Source organism: Schistocerca nitens, chromosome 5, assembly GCF_023898315.1.
Source record: "Schistocerca nitens isolate TAMUIC-IGC-003100 chromosome 5, iqSchNite1.1, whole genome shotgun sequence".
Taxonomy (NCBI): domain Eukaryota; kingdom Metazoa; phylum Arthropoda; class Insecta; order Orthoptera; family Acrididae; genus Schistocerca; species Schistocerca nitens.
Window position 1 is genome coordinate 128,220,260 of NC_064618.1, and position 23,265 is coordinate 128,243,524.

The 23,265-nt window shown below is 40.6% G+C and overlaps 1 protein-coding gene across 1 annotated transcript in view; it reads left to right on the forward strand.

Moving 5' to 3' along the window:
* LOC126260918 (ubiquitin carboxyl-terminal hydrolase isozyme L5) overlaps positions 1 to 4,125 on the forward strand; it is a 66,592-nt gene extending 62,467 nt beyond the window's left edge. Inside the window, exon 7 of the mRNA XM_049958379.1 lies at positions 3,830 to 4,125. Within this exon, the coding sequence (XP_049814336.1) occupies positions 3,830 to 4,075 (246 nt within the window). The 3' untranslated portion in view covers positions 4,076 to 4,125. The remainder of the gene's footprint in view (positions 1 to 3,829) is intronic.
* Positions 4,126 to 23,265: the final 19,140 nt, after the last annotated feature.

Genomic DNA, 23,265 nt, shown 5'->3' on the forward strand with positions numbered 1-23,265 from the left:
CCAGTTTGACACACAGTGTGTCATTGCTATCATGGTCTATTGATATTACATTCTAGTAACAATAGTGAAGATTTCTGATGCCGTGGCACATAATTCTCGCTTATAGTGGTAAAGATGTAATTTCCAGGTTCAGCAGGAGCTTATGAGTAGTAGATTTGTTTTTCTAAGCTCTAGAATATAATTCATTTTGTAAACTACATATTGCATATGTATATTCTGTCCTGCAAAAAAAAAAAAAAAAAAAAAAAACAAAACCGGTATCTCTGCTTTTGGAGCAAATATTAGTTTTGTTTTCATTTACTTTAGAATGAGCAGAGTTATTCACCAGTAATTTTTTGTTGACCTTGTAACCTATGCTTCATTTACTATTCTAACAAGAAGGAAATTCATAATATATTATTAGTTAATCATTGCTTTAAGTTACACAAAAATTATGGAACAGTTGTATGAGTAGTAGTATCTGGTGGCTGCTCTATTTAAAGAACCACAATGGCAAACTGCTGTTCGCCCGTTGGGATTTGGCATACGGTTCAAGATACTGGCAATGTTATGTATAGTGTTCGTGGGCAGAATCATGTCGTGTTTTGAGTGCATAGTGAGACCAGCCAGATCCCTATATGTGACTGCTAGATATTTCTTTTCGTGGGGTATCTCAAGAGCTGAGTGTTTGCATCACCCATTCCTAACTTAGAGATTTGGAGGTGACCGAACCTGTGAAAAGATTCCTGCAGTTCAACTTGAAATGCTGGTGAAAGTAATGGACAGTTTCATTTGTCAACCCCACCAGTGCCTCACTATATATGCAGTATGTCCTTTTCAAACCTCCCACATTTTAAAAAGCCCAGGAGAAAAAAAAACTGCAGTAGATATGATAAGAAATTGCACCATGTGCTAGAGCATCACTAAGAATGTATTTAGTATCATCAGTACACCTCTACATTTGAATCTTTTGTAACACGAATAATATTGTGTGTGTATTCACTTTCTTGCCCTGTCCTTCATAACATGTCCTCTGTCACGGTGGCAATCACATCAGTGCTAGACATTCTAACATAGGAATGTCATCTGTTTCGGTTGCATGCACATGGTACTTCCAGAGTCCTCATAAAAAGAAATCCACTGGGGTATTGTTGCTAGTTGAACGTGGTGGCCAGGCAATTAGTCCTTTGCATCCAATCCAATGATCGGAAAATTTCACGTCCAGGAACTTGCAAACAGCCATTGACAAATGCAGCAAAGCTGTATCTTGTTGGGTTGCAAGTTTTGTATCAGAAGGTACAGAAACTGCTTCACCATGTCCGGATACAGTGACCCATTCACTGTGTTTTCTACAAAGAACAATAATCCAACAATGCTGTCATGTAGTATTGCACACCAGTCATTCAATTTAGCGCTATCCCGAACATGTTCAATGATAGTCTGCTTATGTTTCAAACCCCATATCCGAACATTTCTGCCTATTAACTGTTCCTGACACATGAAAGATTGCCTCATCTGAGAATAAACCTCTTTCCAGATAGCTTGCATTCATGTCAGTATTCTGCATCATGCCATAGTAAATTATTGGCATGGTTTGTCAATTGACTTCAGGCGCTGGCAGAATTTGCGCTTTGCTGTGAGCATACAAAGTAAGACACTGGTATAGAATATGATGCAGTGTTGCCATACTCACACCTTTTGACATTACAAATATCTGCACTAACATTCTTATAGAGAAACGATCCATAAGATTGAAGACAGTTACGCTAATTGAATTCAAATTAAAGAATTTATAAGATTTTTGAGAATCATTTTACAGTACAGCTACTTCAATTTCAGTGGTCGCCTGTATCAACAAAATGAAGGCCTCGCTATGAGAAACTGCCGTGATGGATTTCTAGCTGACACCTTCATTAATAATTTTGAAATATTTTTTTTATGTTCCCACCCTAATCTAGCCAATAGCATTTCTTTCTACAGATGATACGTTGATGACACCATCATGGCATTAAAAGGAGATGGACTGAGTTTTCTGGACCTGGAACTATGTTTAGTACATGGTAAAATTAATTTTTATATTTACCGGAAACCTACCCCAACAGACATCATCAATCGTGCTTTTTCTTGTCACCCCCATATCACTGGGGTGCCTCTAACCCCTTCCGCTATAGCTACAGAACATAATAACTGTAAGTACATAGCAGTCAGTAATGGATATGAAGCAAACCTTGCACAAAAACTTTATAATAATAAAACAAAAAACACTATAAATTCTTCTACACTTCATAAAAATGACCTTACTGTTAAGAAATATTCTAAATTCCATTTCTATATAACATTTCGTATTGTATAGCCAATTTATTTAAAAAGTATGACATCAGTGTGCACTTTACTACCAGTGAGTTGCTCTTTATTCATTTTATACATAATGAGAAACCTCCAACCGACACATTTATCAAATCTGGAATACTGAAAGGCAGAAAAGCTGCTTTGTTGACAGATCCACAAACAAAAGGTAAAGAGTTTTGCTTTGCTGGCTTTCGGAATGAAGTTCCTTTTTTAAGCTGTAGGAGAACACACACACACACACACACACACACACACACACACACACAGAGAGAGAGAGAGAGAGAGAGGTTTGTTTCTCCTACAGCGTGAGAAAGGAATTCCATTCTGAAAGCTAGCAAAGCAGACTGTACCTTGTGTGTGTGTGTGTGTGTGTGTGTGTGTGTGTGTGTGTGTGTGTGTGTGGGCGCTCCTTCAAAACACCTTGTTAGCTTGCCTGCATAGAAATTGATCCTTGGTTCCTTCCCCTGGAAAATAATGAATCCCTACAATACAGTCGACGAAGAAATCTCCCAACACCTTGTAGCTTTGAAGGCATTTCATCCAACAGTTCCTCTCAGTTTTACGCAGTGACAGCCAATGTTAATATTTTCCAGTTTTAATTTATCCTGCAAAATAAGTCTGCAGAAGCTAAAGTTAGATGTGCACCTGCTTTCACAATTGATGTGTTTGTTATTTCAGTTACATTAACCTTGATTGCTTAGTTTCTTGGGTGTTCCATTTTGTTGTTTTTTCTTCCTGTTGTAGAATAATATCCTTCTTTCTTTTGTATTGACCTTTCCTGTACCTTCTGGCAGCAACTCGACACTAGGACTTACTGTCCTCAGTTTTACTGATATTGATGTGTCTGTCCTCATCAAGAGTGATGAGACTTAGTGTTACCAATATGAACCTATCACAAAACGACAAAGTGAGAAATTCACATGAAACATCAATACTTTGACAATATAACTGACATTCAAGCCAATGTGACGTGTGAGTTGAGCAGCATCTGAAGAATGATTTTTCTGACAGTTTCACATGGTTGAATGAATGGCCTGTGTGTTGTACTTGAGTGGAGTGGAGGAGTGAACACTATGTAGAATACCTGAAGTGAAGTGTTAAAATTACCATCTCAACCATTCATTACTTTTTATTATTCCAGTCTTGAAACTTTTTGGACTGATGGGGTATACCATCAGTGATTGTTCCACTTGAGTAGTGTTTTAGACACTTGATATGACTGGAGGCCCAAGAACATTTTATTTGGTTGAATAAACTATATTAAAAGCAAAGACACGGCACGAAGTAACTTACAAATTTTTTTGTTGCTGCGTAAGAGAAGCTAGTGAAATTTGACAGGTAAAAGCTGTCTTGTATTAAAAAGTGTTTTGTGTGTGGGACTTTGTTACACAGTATTTTGTGGTTCCTAAATAAACAATAGAGTATTTGGTTTCTAAAGAGGGTATAATAGCACATTACAATATAATTTTTATATGTAATCTGTAAACCTTCTTTTCTGCAGGAGAATGGAATGGAAACTGATGCTCAACAGAGTGAAATTGCAAGATTAAAAGTGCTCATAGAAGAGGAAGAAGCCAAAATAAAAAGATATCAGGCTGAGAATATTAGAAGAAAGCATAATTATTTGCCTTTAATTGTTGAAATATTAAAGATACTAGCAAAAGAGGGACAGTTGCTGCCACTATACGAAAAGGCAAAGGAAAGAGCTTTAGAAAAAGAAAGCAAACGAGAGGAAGTGAAAACTTAACACTTGTATTATTTACAAAATAAATAAATATAATTTACTGTAAAACCTCACATTTCTGTCATCATTTCATTTCAACATTTTTACGAATTTTTAATCATGCAAGCACCATTTAATCATTGGCAAGTTATTATATAAGTGTAATTCACTGCAGTTGCATTTTGGAAGTCCTATGTAAAATAAAGTCACTATTATGTTTTGATACTTAACATCAAAGTTTATAAAGATATAAATTAGGAAACAAAGGCAGAAAATTTCAAATAGAAAGTGGCTCTTTTATTGGTTTTGCACCTTAAATGCCGTTATGTGCAGTCAAAGAGATGATAAGGAGGAACATTTTAAAATACAGATCCTTTCACGTTGTTGACACTTACTCTGAATACATGGTTAGAGAGATATTTGTTTATCATATGACATGCATGACAATGACATAACACATATCAAAGAGTAAAATGAATATTTAGATGGCACGTGGAAAATAAGATGAAGGTTAAGTAGGCTACCAACAGATAGTTAATAGACTAAAATATTCATAATGTGATGTACAGCTTATGAGTCAAGTTCAGAGCCACTGGTGTAGTTTCGAAAGAGACATTCCTTACCCTTTGTGTGCTCAGCGTACACACTCCCTCACAATATATGAGGGTTATTCAGAAAGTAAGGTCCAAATCACTATAGCTAATCGAATGTCCCATGAACACTGAAACGCATGTGCAGTGACTCCTGGCATACCTTGCTCGTCAGACAACGCCATTTGCGTTGGTGTTGTCACAGTGTGCTGATTATTGTGTCAGCTAAAACTGTTTGACCAGTCCGCCAACTGTGAAATATGCTCAGTGATTTGGTTTGGTACGGCAAGGAAAGTTGCAGCAGTGTCAATACAACAGAAACATTGCCATGAGGGACGATATGTGGGTTTCTAACATGACCCCAGAGTCTAAATATCAGTCAGTGGAATGGCATCACATGACATCACCAAAGTCAAGGCGAAGAAACACCATATCTTGTTAGTTGAATGTATGCAGTAAGGGACAAAAATAAATGCAGCCACTTACTGCACTACCCCAACTAAGCTTCAAGACGTTATACAGAATAAGTCATGTGGCCTCCTGACGTCTGGAGTTTTGTTGTTGCATGGCAGTTCCAGATCCCATTCTGCCATTCATACCCAAAATCTGAACAGATCTTTTGGATGGGGACAGATCATCTACCCATCATACAGACCAGACTTTGCACTGAGCGGTTTTCTCTTCTTCCGTTACCAAAAGGAGTTTCGTGGTGCCAAGTATTTTGCAACAGGTGATGAGGTGGAAGAAGCAGTTGAGGACTGGTTTTCCTCACAGGCAGCAGACATCTACAACTCGGGTACAGAAACTGGTAAAACATTATTACAAATGTTTAAAGAAATAAGGAAGCTATGCAGAAAAGTAGAGAAACGTAAAAAATTAAATAGAAACAGTTTTTTGAAATCTGTTATGGTTTATGTTTTATAAGAAATCAACCTTACTTTTTGAATAACCTCCACAGTTGATAGTTTGTTAGGGTGCGTTACGTTTACATTAAGGTATTTGAACAAAGCCCTATTTGTGAAGAGAATCCATTTATCTTTATGTTTACCGCCCTCTTTTTTCCCAATCCAGAATGTATTACCATATTTTTTTTTAGTCCAAGCCAGAACATATTTTTGAAATTGTTTAAATTCCTTATCAGTTTACTGCAATCTTAAACTTCATTTATTCAGTTGTATTTTTCAGTAGGTGTGATCTTATCAGAAATATTTTGTTTGTTTTAATTACACCATAAAATTCACAATAAGAGAGTTTTGAATTGATTTATCATGTAGTAGATGTTTAACAATACAATACTGGAAATTTACCTCTTTTTGCATCCCAAATGTTCCCCATAAGTGAAAAAGCTCTCGACATGGAGCAGATATCCCAGGCAAAGACATGTCAAACTCAAAACATTTTAGAAATATTGCAACATGAAATGTGTCTTTGGAAACACCTTTTCTTCAATAGTATCTGGCACTTTTGTCACTATATCTTTTATAATTTCTTTAATAGCTTGTTCACACTCTACTAAAACACACCAGGCAATTTCAGTTTGTAAATTTATACAGTGAAACTTACAAAATTTCAGAAGTTTTTCTCCACAACTCTTAACCCTTGAGCAGGCATGCCTGTGAATAAAGTGCACCAACCACTAACAACATTCCAGAATGAGATTTTCACTCTGCAGCGGAGTGTGCGCTGATATGAAAACTTCCTGGAAGATTAAAACTGTGTGACGTACCGAGACTCGAACTCAGGACCTTTGCCTTTCGCGGGCAACTGTTCTACCAACTGCACTCAGTTTTAATCTGCCAGGAAGTTTCATATCAGCACACACTCGCTGCAGAGTGAAAATCTCATTCTGGAAATATCCCCCAGGCTGTGGCTAAGCCATGTCTCTGCAATATCCTTTCTTTCAGAAGTGCTAGTTCTGTAAGGTTTGGAAGGTAGGAGACAAGGTACTGGCAGAAGTAAAGCTGTGAGGACGGGGGCGTGAGTCATGCTTGGGTAGCTCAGTTGGTAGAGCACTTGCCCGCGAAAGGCAAAGGTCCCGAGTTAGAGTCTCGGTCTGGCACAGTTTTAATCTGCCAGGAAGTTTCACTAATAACATTGTTTTGTACTGTTTCATTGTTGTTTTATAATTGTGAGCCCGTATCTGCCCTTCTTTATTGCTTCAGCTAACACCGTAAAAGTTGTGTTGTAATAGATCCAAGTGATCAGCAGTAATATAAAATACAGTGAACTAGGTGATAAAAAATTTACATCCCTGCAATAATGCCCAGATTCTAATCTAGCAGCACAGTTCCGCAATGGCATAGTTGTCTAAGAGGTGACTAGTAATCAAATAAGCATTTGGCTGAGATATGATGTAGCTGCCCTGTTTAATGCTTCAAGTGTATCATTACAGTGGGGTAATACTTGTACATGGCAAAAGAGTGATATATTATTTTATTGTTGTTTAAACAGTGATTTAGTTAATATATATTTTGCTCATATGTGTACAAAGTACACCGCGCACCCGCTCGTGTTATGAAAATTGCTGAACCCGCTCAAGGGTTAAGTATTGGATACTAAAATTATAAAAAAATTTGTTCCTTAATGTCATTTTCTTTTACTGTGTTTGGCAATTCTTTTGCAGAAGATACATAAAACATTAAATACACCTTCTTTTTCCCCACTGCTAATTGATGGGACAAAAAAAATGAATAGAGATAAAATGATCAGAAACATGTAGATGAGTTACTTCACATATATAAAAAATATGAAACCTTTCCACTGTTGTGTTACTAAAGGACTAAGTGAAAAGTTGAGGCAGAACTGATAGTCCCCCATCAATGTCAGTGTTTGCACCAGGTTCTGCTGAGAGGGACATTCCTGTAAGACAGTGTTCAAAAATGTAATTTCTGACATATAGGTCAGCGTTTAAAAAAGTCCTCGGCAGTCCCCGTAACCTCGGACAGTTTTGCAAAGCCGATTACTACCCCAGTCAGAACTAAAAACCAGAACTGTTTCGGCTAATCTCAGATGTATGATTAGACTATATATCTTCTATGAGATCAGATTCTGTTCAGTCTAACACAATCTTTGTGCAATCATTGTGACCCTAGCAGAAGAGTTCCTCCTGTAAATACATCAAGTAAATGTTCTGCAAACAGCCTCCACCGGTCGTGCCATTGTCGTAATGAACTGTGTCGCTCTGTTTCATAGTTGCTAAACTTGAGCCAATTTTTTAGGAAATGGGTAGTCCATCTTGATACGAGGATAAGTCAATTATTATCCACAAAGTAGTTATAAAATTTTGTTGTATTCAAATAGAAAACTTACAAGAACATCATTTTTCACCATAGTGTCCTTGCGTTTCAACGCACTTGGTCCATCGTTGTACAAGCTTCCTGATGCCCTCACAAAAGAAGGTTCTCGGTTGAGCTGAGAGCCAGGAATGCACTGCTTTGTTCACTGGTTCGTGCGAGGCAAATCGACGGCCCCTTAATGCCTGTTTGAGTGGACCAAACAAGTGATAGTCAGAAGGGGGCAAGATCAGGACTATATGGAGGATGATGCAGTACTTCAAATTTGAGTTTCAGCAGTGTGGGCAGCAGTATGCGGATGGGCATTATGGTGCAACAACACAACACCTTTTGACAGTAATCATCAGTGTTTGCTTCGAATTGCAAGTTTTAGCCTGGCGGTAAGCATCTCACTGTAACGTACACTGTTTATTGTTGTGCCCCTCTTCGCATAATGTTCCAGTACTGGACCTTTTACGTCACAAAAACCATAAGCATCAGTTTTCCTGCGGATGATTGGGTCTTGAACATTTTCTTGCACAGCGAATTTGGATGTTTCCATTCATAATGATGGATCCATGCTTCACTACCAGTAACGATCTTGTCCAAGAAGTTGGCCCAATCGTTACCATAGCAATCCAAATGTTTTTTTTTTTTTGCAGATGTCCAAGCATGTTTGTTTATGCAACTGTGTGTGTTGTTTTAGGACCCATCTTGCACAAACTTTATGAAACCCAAGTCTGTTGTGGATGATTTTGTAGGCAGAATCGTGACTAATTTGCAGATGATGTGCCACTTTGTCAATAGCTAATCGTCTAAGAGAATCACTGCACGTGAATGCTCAATGGTTTCTTCATTTGTGGCAGTAAATGGTTGTCTGGCTCCTTCATCGTGCGTAACACTTGTGCGACCATTATGGAATTTTTCAATCCATTCGTAGGCACTCCGTTGTGGCAAAACACTGTTCCCGTACTGTACCGGAAGTCTTCAATGAATTCTGCCCCAATACGCCTTCCAACCACAAAAAAACAGATCACTGAACATTGCTCTTCTTCGGTGCAGACAGACAGCAGAGCAGCCATAATTAACAGCACGGCAGCGATAACATAACTAACATAGCAGCTTGAAAACTGCAAAGATATAAAAACAAATAAACAAAACATATGTCATCAACTTAAAACAAAAATATAACTAAATTGTGGATAATAATTGTCTTGCCCTCGTAGATTTAAGTTAACAGCTTGGTTTAAATTATGTTGTACTTTCTCATGATGGCATCAGTTCTTCAGAGAACCAGTGGAATAATTCCCGACAATATTGGAAGCCAGTGGCTTAGAGTAGAGTTGATCCTTCCCGTGATCATTTTAGTTTCCTGATTCAATCGAATGTCAGTCTATATGGTATGGAGGTTATTTAATCATAAGGAATACAGTATTCTGCACATAGTTGATAGGGGTAAGTGAGCAGATTCCTAGGTTGGGCCACACAGTTTGTGTGTAATGTTGTTCCTACTTGTGAGTTTTCTAGCAGTATTTATAAGGCATTTTTTGAATAATATATAGGTTAAATATCAGTACTACTGATTCAAGGCTAGTTGTGTAATTGAGGATCACTTAAAAATTCCTGTTACATGGCCTTTTGTTGACTACCCTAGCTGTAGTTCTGCAGGGAATTACTTTAGTTTCTACCAGTGGTCATCAAACTGAGGCCCAAGTGCCCCATCTAGTCCGAATCAAGTATTTGTGTGGCCTGCAGTTAACTCACTCAGCCGTATTTTATAATAATATGCATCTAGGAACTAACAACTGAATCCAAAATTGTCAAGTAATGTTAAGAGTAAGAGTGTAGTTTTTGTGCACAACACCAATCAGAAATACACAGACAGTAACATTTTAAGATACTCTTAATTTTAACTGACATTGGTGAATACAGATGGCTGCTTACCTCAGGGGCAGAAGAGGTAAGTAGTGTGGTCACTGTGAGATTGAGGATTTGAGAGAGGGTACAAATTTCAAATAAAAGTAACATGCACACTATAGAGTGAGTTTTTTTCAAATTTGGGACATATTTTTAGCAAGGAATATGAAATTAAATTAAGGTCATTGTAGTACATGATGAGAAGAAGAAAAATGACATTCAAAACATTTAGTAAACATATGTGATGTGTCTCGCATTGCATTTAAATATAAGTATAGTTACTATCATTAGTCAGTCAGTCATCCACTGACACAGGCAATATAACACCAGTGCATGCAATTAGTGTCACAATGCTGAGGTTGACAGCAATCTGAAATGAACAGTTGACACGAACTCTGCTTAATGGTGCCAACTGCAAATATTTTAATATGTTATTCTAAAAGTAAAACTAAAGAAAACAGTTCATATAAACATAGGTCCTATACTAAAGCTTTAACTACCATATTTTATAAATATTGGTGGATATGATTATGGAAATTTTTGCTTCAGCTAGTGTAAATGGTAATGGATGTAAAGCAAGCTTAAGTATATTCATATATTTGTAATAATTCAGCAATTGGATAAATATTTCAAACGAATTATATCTCGAAATAGCAGAGTGACGAAATCTCAAGTTCTTATCGTAATTCATACAAATTAGCATTTTGTGATTATCAAGCAGAATTTCTTCAACTTAACGTATCCCAATTATTCTTGATTTTTTTTATTTTTAAATATGAGCATGAGACTGGTTATTTTTATTACATAAATATCACACACGACTATTAGTACGTGGATTAATTAGAGGTATCACTTCTTATTAACTAAAAGTAAATGAATTCAGTATTTCACACACACCACTTTTTAGTTTTTAGAACAAATATGGTTTTTGTCAGAAAATGCACGCAATACTATTGAATGCATCATATGATCACTTTACTTCTTAGTTTAGTCTACTCTTTTTTACCTTTTATTGCTTGAAGTGAATGTCAGTAGACTTGTAGCATGCTGAAAAGCATTTAATTTGTGTTTTTGTAATCTCAATGAAATTTCTAACTAGCTTCTCGCCTCGTGAGAGATTCAGAATGATTTGATTTAATCTCATGGATATCACGTTGGCATCATAAGAAAAAATGTAGTTAAAAACATCTATAACATTTATAAATTGGGAATTTGTGATTGCTACTACGAAATGAAAGTAGAAATGTTAAACTATTATTTAACAAAATAAGTTTTTTGTACTGAAATCTAACATTTTGTGAATAATTCTCACAGAGTTGAACATACCAAAGAATTGTACCGTATTTTGGCAAAATTTTTGGAAACAATCTTAGCTCAACTCTGGAGCGAAAGAATAAAGTATTCATAATAAGATCCTATCAGTAGTCGCAATTGGCAACAATAATGTAATGATTAAATAAATTCCTAGCAGAAATACAAGTTTAGATCATTTGAACAAAATGGAAGAAATTAGGAGCCTGTTAGCGTAAGATGCTGTGGAAAGGCGTGCGATTGAAGAAGAAGAAGAAGAAGAAGAACAGACGGGCGCACATCCTTGTATAGAACAAAACAGATAATAATGATATGCTGCTCACATTATTCTGGGCGTACATATTCGCTGACTTCCAGCGCAGTTCATTGACTTAGTACGTAAATTATATCAATAAATTTTAATACTTCGAATATAATAGGGGGAAACATTCCACGTGGGAAAAATATATCTAAAAACACAGATGATGTGACTTACCGAACGAAAGTGCTGGCAGGTCGATAGACACACAGACAAACACAAACATACACACAAAATTCAAGCTTTCGCAACAAACTGTTGCCTCATCAGGAAAGAGGGAAGGAGAGGGAAAGACGAAATGATGTGGGTTTTAAGGGAGAGGGTAAGGAGTCATTCCAATCCCAGGAACGGAAAGACTTACCTTAGGAGGAAAAAAGGACAGGTATACACGCGCGCGCGCGCACACACACACACACACACACACACACACACACACACACATATCCATCCGCACATACAGACACAAGCAGACATTTGTAAAGGCCTTTCTCCCAGTTTTAATTAATTATTATAAAATGTGAGAGATGTGTGTTGAAAACCCACCATTTCATTTTTTCGGCCAATGTCCAGAAGTCCTTCGCTCAGTATTATATCCCTGTCCCCCAGGAGGGCTCACATGTCTCATGAGCATATGCTTGGCCACCATGTGCTCCAGCCCTTGCAGTGCTAGTTCCCTTTCCATGCTGCAGGTCTGTCTTTCCTTTATTCTTTTTTCCTCTCTACCTTTCCATTGGATGGTCTTCTTGGTGCCAATTATGCTTGGTCCTGGTTTGTGTTTTGGATACAAGTTTTCTTACCTTCCAGCCTTTTACAACTTTTCATCATTAGTGTTGTGATCCTCTTGCTGTGTTTGACTTGCTGCTACTTTTCTAAATTCTATAGAAGTATAAATTGTGCAGGGAAGGTCACCCAGTGCAGCATATATTCCATCTTCTGTGCCTTTCTCTCTTTGCGCCCTTCTTTCTTGCAATGAACTACGCCCAAAACCCACCACAATAGCCATTCCATTGTGGGGAGATTGTCAAGCACCTGCGTGGTTATGGCCCCGTGACCATGCAGGGATCACACTGTTGTTGCCTGAGCTGGAATCCCCACACTAACCAAGAAGTGTGTGGCTGGGACATACGGACTCAGGGTGATGATTTACTGGCAAGGTAACTGTTGCTGTGGCTACTTGATGCCCATAAAGAGAGCCCCCGTTCAGTGGGTGATACCTTGGTGGAAGTTTTGCACATGACATGAATTAAACTTTGTTCTGCTGGTGTTCACATGGCTTCAGCAATCTCTTCTGAAGTTAAGACATATTACAGTGCAGAGAGATATGACCTCAAAATGTTCCCTTCCCTGGCTACACCATGGGAGGATTATAGGGATAAGAGACAAGATGAGAAATACTTGGATTGTCCTAGGATGGACGGGAATTCCTTTTTGACTACAAAGCCATTATTCTTCATTGAACACCCTGAGGATAGGTTTGGGGAAGTGGCAGCAATTTCGGAAATGAAAAGTGGCTACCAAAGGCTAGTGGATACTGGTGCCTTTATCTTGCCCTTTGAAGGTGACTCATTGTCCAAGATCAAGATGATGTATCACTGTGCTGTCAAGCCATACATTCCTCCTCCCATGCAGCACTACAAATGTATGCTATTTGGACATATCCAACACAAGCCTTATCTGTAGCAATTGTGGTTATGAGCTGCAAGTGAACACTCCTTGTGCTCCTCCTCCTATCTTTGTCAACTGCAGGGAGCACTGTGTCCCCTGTTCACCAAACTGCACTGTTTTCAAACAAGAAAAGAAACTCCAGGAATATAAGACCCTTGACTGCCTCACGTATCAAGAGGAAATACGACAACCTACATGAATGACAATTACACATGCTACTGCTACAAGGACATCATCATATTTAGTGACTGCATTGCCCTCCATGTCATCTATATCTTCTACACTCGACTACACCTGGTGGTTGGGGGTCCACCTCCTGCTTTCCCCACACGCCCTTTCGGAGTGTCGACTCCCTATCCACACGGCACATCAGACCCCAATCCCCACCTGGAGAAGCAACACCCTCCTCCAGCACCTCTTACTGGGAAGGGGTCCCTCCTTTCCCAGGACTGCTAGCCTACAACTGGATACCAGCTTGTGGCTGAAGGAGCCACTGGTGGCAGGTTGCAAGAAGTGACATTCCTCCTCTGTCCCAGAATCTGGGACAGACAAGCCCTCGTGGAAGACTAAATGATCTAGACAAGAAGTAATACTCCAAAAGAAGGGAGATTCTGATGGCTCCCATGCCAACAGACACCCACATTCCGCCTTTATATCTTAGGCAGCGTTTCTGGTGGCCCCTAGAGCTTTGACCCCCCCCCCTGCGCGCGCGCGCGCGCGCGCGCACACACACACACACACACACACACAAAGGTGTATTGATGATGTATCTTCACAACCAATGGCAGCAGTTGGCCCTGATGTATGACCTACCTCTTTGGATGCTTCACGATCTCCCCCCCCCCTTCCCCTCCACAGGATACTGATAGTGTGATCCTCCAATGGAGCTGTGTCGATTTTCGTCACCTGGCTAAGCTCGATGTATTTTGTGAATTTCCCATCATTTTTGCATTGCCCTCCCAAAACATGTTTCCCAGCAATGTGGGAACTCCATGGCTGTCGGTGCTATTTCAAGAATTGCAGGTCAGGTAGAGTTTGCATGGACGTTCTGGTCTCTGTCTAAAGCAAATGTGGCACTCAATAGGACTTTGGAGGCTTTGGCTGTTTATGTTGAAGACATCTGTAGAATGTACTGTCTGTAATGTGTTTCACCCACCCAACAATGAAGTGTCCCTGAACGTGATGTCTGTAATGTTTTCTCAGCTCTCCCAAACCTTCTTAATATTGGGTGACTTCAGTGCCAGCAACCCTTTGTGGGGATAGAACTACAACCACAAGCCACTGTAAAGCTGTCAATAACTTGCTCCCAGAGCTCAATCTTTGCCTCTTCAATACTGGTGATCCCACAAACATCAGTGTGGCACATGGGTGTTATTTGGTCATTGATGTTTCCATTTGCAGCCCCTGTCTTCTGTCATCCATCCATTAAAGAGTCCCAGATAACATGTGTGACACTGATCATTCTCCCCTTGGCGTCACTTGCCGGGGCATCCACCCAGATGGGCTCGCTTCAAAGCTGATCAGGATGCTTTAACCACTGCTGGCGCCCATTTGCACTCCACCACATTGAGATTTCGATGAGGTTATCCAGAGTACAATTGTAGCCATTCTGTTGGTAGCTGACTCAGCAACCCCTTCTTAGTTGGGATCCCTCTGTCAGAAGACAGAACGTTGGTAGACCACCGAAACCACTGTGACCATTAGAGTTGCAGGTGGACTCTCCAACACCATAAATAACATCCACTGATAGAGCATCTCATTGCCTTTAAGCGGCTCTATGCCTAGATCCACCTTCCTAGACCATTTAGTACACATCACCTTTAATCTTGTAACGTTACATTCAGTGAGTGGGAATTCCTCATTGCCCTTTCACGGCTCCAGTGACAGACTGCATCCACAGCCAAATGCTGAAACACTTATCAGAGGATTGCCAATGTCACATCCTTGCCATTTTCAGCAGTATCTGGAGTGAGAGTGAGTTCTCGTCTCAGAGATGAGAAAGCGTGATCGTCCAGTACTGAAACCAGATAAACAACCCCTTGTGATGGACAGCTATTCCCCTGTTAGCCTCCCTGATGTTTGCTGCAAGTTGCTTAAACATGTGGCGAGTTACGGCTGTGTTGGTACCTTGAGTTTCAGGGTCTTTGGCTCCATCTCAGGCCAGTTTTCGCCAAGGCCATTCTATTGCCTCGCGTCTGCTATGTATTCATCTTTGGCCCGGTGTCAATATCTATCACTGTCTTCTTCGACTTGCATAAGGCAACATTCTCGTTACTCTCCTTGTTGGGCATCTCAGATTCCAGCTCCCGAGTTTTGTCCAGAACGTCTTCCCTTGTTGTACGCTCGGGCTTCTACTTGGTGCTTTCCACAGTACTTCCCATATACAAGAGAATGGGACCAAATGGAGTGCTGTATTGAATGTTCTCTTTTTTTCTAATGGCTGTCAATGGTCTAGCTGCAGGTGTGGGGTCTAGTGTCACCTTCCCTTAATGCTGGCGACTTCTGCTTCTACTATTGCTTCTCAGCTGTAGGTGATGCTGTATACTGGTTGCAGGATGTGACATGAAAGGCACAGTCTTTGTGTCTCGCCCATGGCTTATGTTTTTCTGCCGCCAAGATGTGTCATGCACTTTAGTGTTGTGCTGTCGATCCCCAACCAGTCGATCCCCAACCAGAACTCTACCTCAATGACCAAATCCTCAGTGTCATGGAGGTTTATCATTTTTTTGGCATTGGTCTTTGATGCCCTGTTGATGTGGCTTGCCTTTCATTGCTAACTCAAGCGAATTTGCTGGTCACACCTTAATACTCTTTGCTATCAAAGCAACATCAGCTGGGGTGGAAACAGCTCTACACTTTCACAGCTCTAAAGAGCTCCAATGCTGTTGCATCTTGATCATGGGAGCATACAATGGCTCATCACCTTCAGAATTGCGGATGCTGGATGTGGTACACTGTTGTGGAGTCAAACTACAGGTGCCTTTCAGACCAGCCCTGTGAATAGCCTACTTGCAGAGGCTGGCATCCCTCCCTACAGATCAGGCGCCAACAACTGCTGCTCAACTATGTGATATACATTCGCTGTTACTCTCAGCGTCCAAACTGTCTTTTTCTCTTTCCTGATAGAGAGAATTTCTTCCCTCAGTAAAAGCCAAGGTCTGGAGTTACGATCACAATTAGTATCAGAGTCTCTGCTCCGACACTGGACTCGCATTCGGGAGGACGACGGTTTAATCCCGCGTCCGGCCATCCGGATTTAGGTTTTCCGTGATTTCCCTGAATCACTCGAGGTAAATGCCGGGATGGTTCCTCTGAAAGGGCACGGCCGACTTCCTTCCCCATCCTTCCCTAATCCGATGAGACCGATGACCATGCTGTCTGGTCTCCTTCCCCAAACCAACCAATCTCTGCTCCGAACTCAATATTTTTCCACTGTCTCCTCTTGTCAGGGAGAAACTGAGTGTACCCTCATGGTGTGTACCCCGTCCTTGAATCTGCCTTGACCTCTCCTTTGGACCAAAAAGCTCAATAGACACTATGGTTTTTTGCTGCTTGTTCCTGAATGTTCTTGATGTACGAGGTGCATTCAATTTCTAAGGCCTCCGATTTTTTTTCTAATTAACTACTCACCCGAAATCGATGAAACTGGCGTTACTTCTCGACGTAATCGCCCTGCAGACGTACACATTTTTCACAACGCTGACGCCATGATTCCATGGCAGTGGCGAAGGCTTGTTTAGGAGTCTGTTTTGACCACTGGAAAATCGCTGAGGCAATAGCAGCACGGCTGGTGAATGTGCGGCCACGGAGAGTGTCTTTCATTGTTGGAAAAAGCCAAAAGTAACTAGGAGCCAGGTCAGGTGAGTAGGGAGCATGAGGAATCACTTCAAAGTTGTTATCACGAAGAAACTGTTGCGTAACGTTAGCTCGATGTGCGGGTGCGTTGTCTTGGTGAAACAGCACACGCGCAGCCCTTCCCGGACGTTTTTGTTGCAGTGCAGAAAGGAATTTGTTCTTCAAAACATTTTCGTAGGATTCACCTGTTCCCGTAGTTCCCTTTGGAATGCAATGGGTAAGGATTACGCCCTCGCTGTCCCAGAACTTGGACACCATCATTTTTTCAGCACTGGCGGTTACCCGAAATTTTTTTGGTGGCAGTGAGTGTGTGCTTCCATTGAGCTGACTGGCGCTTTGTTTCTGGATTGAAAAATGGCATCCACGTCTCATCCATTGTCACAACCGACGAAAAGAAAGTCCCATTCATGCTGTCGTTGCGCGTCAACATTGCTTGGCAACATGCCACACGGGCAGCCATGTGGTCGTCCGTCAGCATTCGTGGCACCTACCTGGATGACACTTTTCGCATTTTCAGGTCGTCATACAGGATTGTGTGCACAGAACCCACAGAAATGCCAACTGTGGAGGCGATCTGTTTTACAGTCATTTGGCGATCCCCCAAAACAATTCTCTCCACTTTCTCGATCATGTCGTCAGACCGGCTTGTGCGAGCCCGAGGTTGTTTCGGTTTGTTGTCACACGATGTTCTGCCTTCATTAAACTGTCGCACCCACGAACGCACTTTTGACACATCCATAACTCCATCACCACATGTCTCCTTCAACTGTCGATTAATTTCAATTGGTTTCACACCACGCAAATTCAGAAAACGAATGATTGCACGCTGTTCAAGTAAGGAAAACGTCGCCATTTTAAGTATTTAAAACAGTTCTCATTCTCGCTGCTGGCGGTAAAATTCCATCTGCCGTACGGTGCTGCCATCTCTGGGACGTATTGACAATGAATGCGGCCTCATTTTAAAACAATGCGCATGTTTCTATCTCTTTCCAGTCCGGAGAAAAAAAATCGGAGGCCTTAGAACTTGAATGCACCTCGTATTTCCAGGCTCAGATGCGATATATGGTCGACAGGCGAGCCGGTTTTGACTACACATGAGCAAGATGGAGTTAACTACACTCCATGCTGAATGGATGCTGTGTATTCACTGCAGAGTTGGTGGCCGTTGCTTGAGACCCCCAGCCACCTTCATTCATGCACTGGCGGGTCTTTCTTAATCAGCAGTGCCTCCTTGAGTAGTCTTCAGGTTGTCACCTGGTGCTACCCTTCACGCCCATTGATTAGTTCTATCCTTGATCTCCTGTAAGACCCCCATCACTGGAGAGTTATCTTTAGATGGACCCCCGAGACACATTGGCATCCTGGGGAACTACTGAAACTGGACCTTCAGTCGACTCTGCACTGACAATTGTTGCAACCTTGTAATGCAGATTAATGTCCTGGTTTCTCCAAATAAACTGCGAACTGTAAAGGAGACCACACCTATGCACCCCTTCACGCTTTTCGCAGTGAATCTACTGTCCTCTGTCTGCTCCACATTGACCACTCTTGGCTGACCCATGGCCACAACCACCTAAGTTAGGATCCATCTCAGTGTCAGTGTTGTACCCACCTCAAGTGGCCCACATCCTACTGAACTGCTCTAATTTGGCCATCATATGGAGAAACCTTAAACTTCCTGACATGCTACTTCTGGTACTAGTGGATAAGGTCAAAATAGCTGACTACATTTTGTCCATGAAAGTGTTTTTACTTCTCTATATGGCGCAGCGCACATTAACCTCGTCAGCCACTTGAGAGATCAGAGGATTGCCCCATCCCTGTCTCTGACCCAAAGAGGCCAATGGCTTCCCTTACTTGGTGCTCAGCCTTCTCAACCTTTCAATTCTTCTTGCTCTTTTACATCTGTCGTTTGGTGACAGACTCGTCATCATTGTTCTCTTTCCTGAGATGTTATCGCTATTTTTATTTCAGTAATGGAGGGTGTGGAAGTACTGATCAGATGCATAGGGAGCCTCCAGTCACATAATGTGTCCCGGATGTCTCCAGCTGTTTTCTAGGTGGGGCAACTCTCCCACCTTCACTCTTTCACCACTGTCTTATTTCTGCTTGCTTCCATCTATTGGTTTTCTCAATTCTCGGCTACAATAAAGTCCGTCAGGATTTGTCTTTTTTGTCGTTCCTCTGTGGGGGCTGTTCCCATCTTGACACACAAAGGAGTAAGGGTTCAATGATCGTGTGCTTTTGTCCCTTTAACCCCATCAATCCATCAATGATGATGTTTCATTGATGTACATATCGAAGTTTACAGAGATCAAGAGTCACACACGACCTGTATATCAATTGTTAGTTTTCTATGTCCCTGCACATCTTATAAATGTATATTCGTATTCATGGAGTTCATATTGTTCAGTTTTGTGTTCTGTTTGGACTCGTGGGCTGGCCACGGTGGCCGTGTGGTTCTAGGCACTGCAGTCTGGAACCGCGGGACTGCTACGGTCGCAGCTTCGAATCCTGCCTCGGGCATGGATGTGTGTGATGTCCTTAGGTTAGTTATGTTTAAGTAGTTCTAAGTTCTAGGGGACTGATGACCTCAGATGTTAAGTCTCATAGTGCTCAGAGCCATCTGAACTATTTTTTGGACTCGTGGTCGTGTGTTGTCATTGTGATTAAGTGTTTTTCCTAACCATATAAATCTTTAGAGTGGATGGTTTTGGTGTCATTTTGTTACCTAAAACCCTGAAGGCGTTATTTTTGTGTAATCCCTTATTTCACCTTCGTCATCCGTCATATGTAGAATTTAGATTGGGTGTTTTGTTTATCTTTATGACAAAAAATTGTAACTTTTTTTCGTGGAGGTGCAATAAGGGGAGCCATCATGATGTCATTAACCTGAAGCCAACATCTGCTATGTTAGTTGCCAAAACCTTAGTTTCTGGTGGAAGTGGATAAAAATTCCAGCTAGCATCATTTACGAGTGTGTTAATCATTCAAGTCGAAAGTGCAAAGGAATCCATTTCATTCGTAAGTGGACTCGTTCAAGTGATATTTTCTTTTAAGTGCATGAATTTGGGTTATACTGTTTACTTTTACTGTAGTGGTTTTATTTTTGTCATTTGACTTAAGATTTCCAATCAGTCAAATTTCCCTGGGTGAACTCTGTGAGAAAGAAAGAGTGGAACTCGACCAAACATGGCAAAATACATTTTCAGCATCGGAAAGAGTACACAAACTGAACATAAGTTTCGTCAGTCTGCATTAAAGAAAATGCTGGATTATGGAAGCAGCCTTTTCATATCACAAAATTCTCTTCTTGCATAACAAAAAGTTACATTAATGAGGATAAAGTGATGTATTACTGCATCAAATATGCATGCAAGACCAAAGAAATGTCTGAAAATGATATCTTGACACACTGATATCGCGAAAACACTGTAACATTTCCTATTTAAAACAGATGTAGCATGCTCACATGAGAAATTAAGAGAAGAAGCAATCGTAAATAGTCTGCTAATGTTCTGTGGTATCTGACGTGGCGCAGCTTCAAAGCTACTTACAACGTAATTCTGTAGCACAATCTCCCTCATTATAATTCAACGTGTTTCCTTGAAGCAATACTCGGCGCAGTCTAGAAAAGGTCTGTTGCATTCTGTACTCTTTGGTGGTGTAGCATTTGTATATCAAATGGTGGAAAAAGCGATGATTCAAAACACATGGAAACAAAAAAGCCCCAAGAAAGTGTTAGGGGCGTGAATAACAACAAGAAACTAGAATTCACGTTAAAAGTGAAAGTCATGAGCTAATAAATGCTGAATGTTTATTTCTATCATCTATTTTATAATGCAATTTTCCAATCAACTGCGATGGCCATGTGACTCACCCTTTCTGGAAAATGTTCCTGGATAACAATATAGCAAAAAAATGCAGCAGTGCAACAACAAAAACTTGTCACAAATATAGGAAAATTGGCAAAAACCGAAAAAGAAGAAATCGTAGAAACTTTGAAAGATTAACTATTTTCTATTTCAACAGAATGGTAGTAACAAAGGTGACCCAAAAAACTGAAAGCAGCATACTGTCTCTGCCTAACTTAAAATGGGATTCCACTGGCATCAACATACAGGATGACAGTTATTGAACTATATGAAATAAAATCGTCATAACTTCTGAACGGTTTGCGTTGGGACATTCAAGCTGCACGGTTGGCCATAGGGCATGATGGGAATAAGTATGCACCGTATGTTTTGGTTTAGCAATGAAGCCCACTTTCATTTGGATAGGTTCTGAGAATCCGCATTTCGCGATCGAGGACACTCTTCATCCTCAATGGGCGACTCTGTGGTGTGCAGTGTCCAGTCACGGAATAATCGGTGCAATATTCCTTGATGGTATGTGAAGGTTTTGGAAGGTGATTTCATCCCCATTATCCAAATTCGACAAGATGTTGTTCATCCAAGAAAGAGCTCGACCACATCGAAGCAGTAGAGTGATGTCTTGAAGGAGCAGTTTGGGGCCCCATCCTGGCTCTGGGGTACCCAGAGGCCACTGGGATGGGCCTCGATTGGCCGCCATATCCTCTGGATCTGATCAGATGCTACTCCTTTTTGTGGGGCTAAATTAAAGAGGAAATGTACAGCAATAGCCCCAAAATCATTGGTGAGCTGAAAACAGTTATTCACACGGACATCGACAGCATCACTGTTCCGACAATTCAGAGGGTCATGTAGAATTCCGCTATTCCTCTGCGCCAAATCATCGCCAATGATGGCAGGCATATCGAACATGACATAACCTAAATATGAGTATCTAGGGTGACGTTTACATGTTGACTCAAGTGTGTACACGCCTTAGTTCGTAACTAAATAACTTTTTTTTTTCATATAGTTCAATAATTGTCACCCTGTAGAAACACATCTACGTAACACTATAAAGGAATGCATTATTCCACCAATAACTGTTCAGCCTTATGTTACTATAATGCATCAATAATGGTTGGAACGAGGGATGGAGTTGCAGGTGTGTTGAAGAATGTTACGTGTAACCTCTCAGTTGTCGGATGGCATTGTCATTTGGCAAAGTTGCCTGCAAAAAAGTGGGTTATTTTCTGCAAATGAGTACAAAGAGAAAATTTTGAAGCATGTGAGCACCTGTTGCTTTCGTAAGAGCAAATGTTTATTTCAGTTATTGGAACAGTGGAAGCATTTGTCCGTCTGGTTAAGTTCTAGTGTATGATTCCTACAAAGTAGAAATTTCTGTTCTATGGTGATTCCACATAATGATTTCACATGTCAATGACGTCATAGCTAACTCACAGGTCATACAGAGAGGCAGTAGCTGAAAAACGACAATGCTTATTCGTAAACAAACGAATGTATTCTGCGGGTATCACATCGTGGCAGTCGGCCACGACCGCAAACAAACGAGAACTTCGACTACCCGAGGGGAGAGGAGTGGTCCGGAGGGACAAGTCCGGCCTCTCGCTCCAAGGGTTGCCATCTTACGTCCGAGTTCTGTGCTTCCACGAAAGTTCTAGTTATCGATTTCATGGTTTGTCATTTTTCGCATTTTTGCATTAGGTGTGTGTAGTGCTCTTTTAGAATTGTCATTCTTGTTATCGCTCTGTGTCCTCTTAGATTCTTGCCTAACCTCACTATCGGAAATCGTGCCACAATCAGAAGAAAGTGGACTAGCAGGTTAGGTTAGAGGGTCTCGGGGAAACTGCAGAAACTGTTGTTCTTCGGCACGCCTGTGTAGAAGTGTGCACAGAATCAGCTAAGTGAAAAATGCGCGCAATACGCACGTTTATATACACATGAAAACCGACTTAAGCATTTTCCCTTGTGTGATACCGCTTGTATAAGATCATGTGTCGATTTAAAGTTCTAGATTGGCATATTTTAATGTTTGCGTCGGTGCTTCTGCATAATCATTCATTGGTTGTATCAATACCCATATGTATTGTGATATATTGTGAAATTTCGAACATTCGCGAGTGCCGCGATAAACTAGTAGTGTTACCGTTAGTCGTAGGCTTAAACTAAACTGTGTTCTTTTAAAATTTTTGAGAGTAGTAGGCCTATCCTCGTTCTAAACAATCTCTCTCTAATCTCGTTGTACAATACATGAGAAATTGATTAGTTTCAGATTTTCGGACACTTACAAAACTATATATTCGGAAGTTAGCGATACGAGTGTTCTGGATACGTAATTTAATTCATAGAAAATAAGAATTTGTGGTTCACAGTTCAGATAAAGTATTCGCCATCCCTGAATTTCATTGTTCACCAACGCAAATAAACGTGCGTT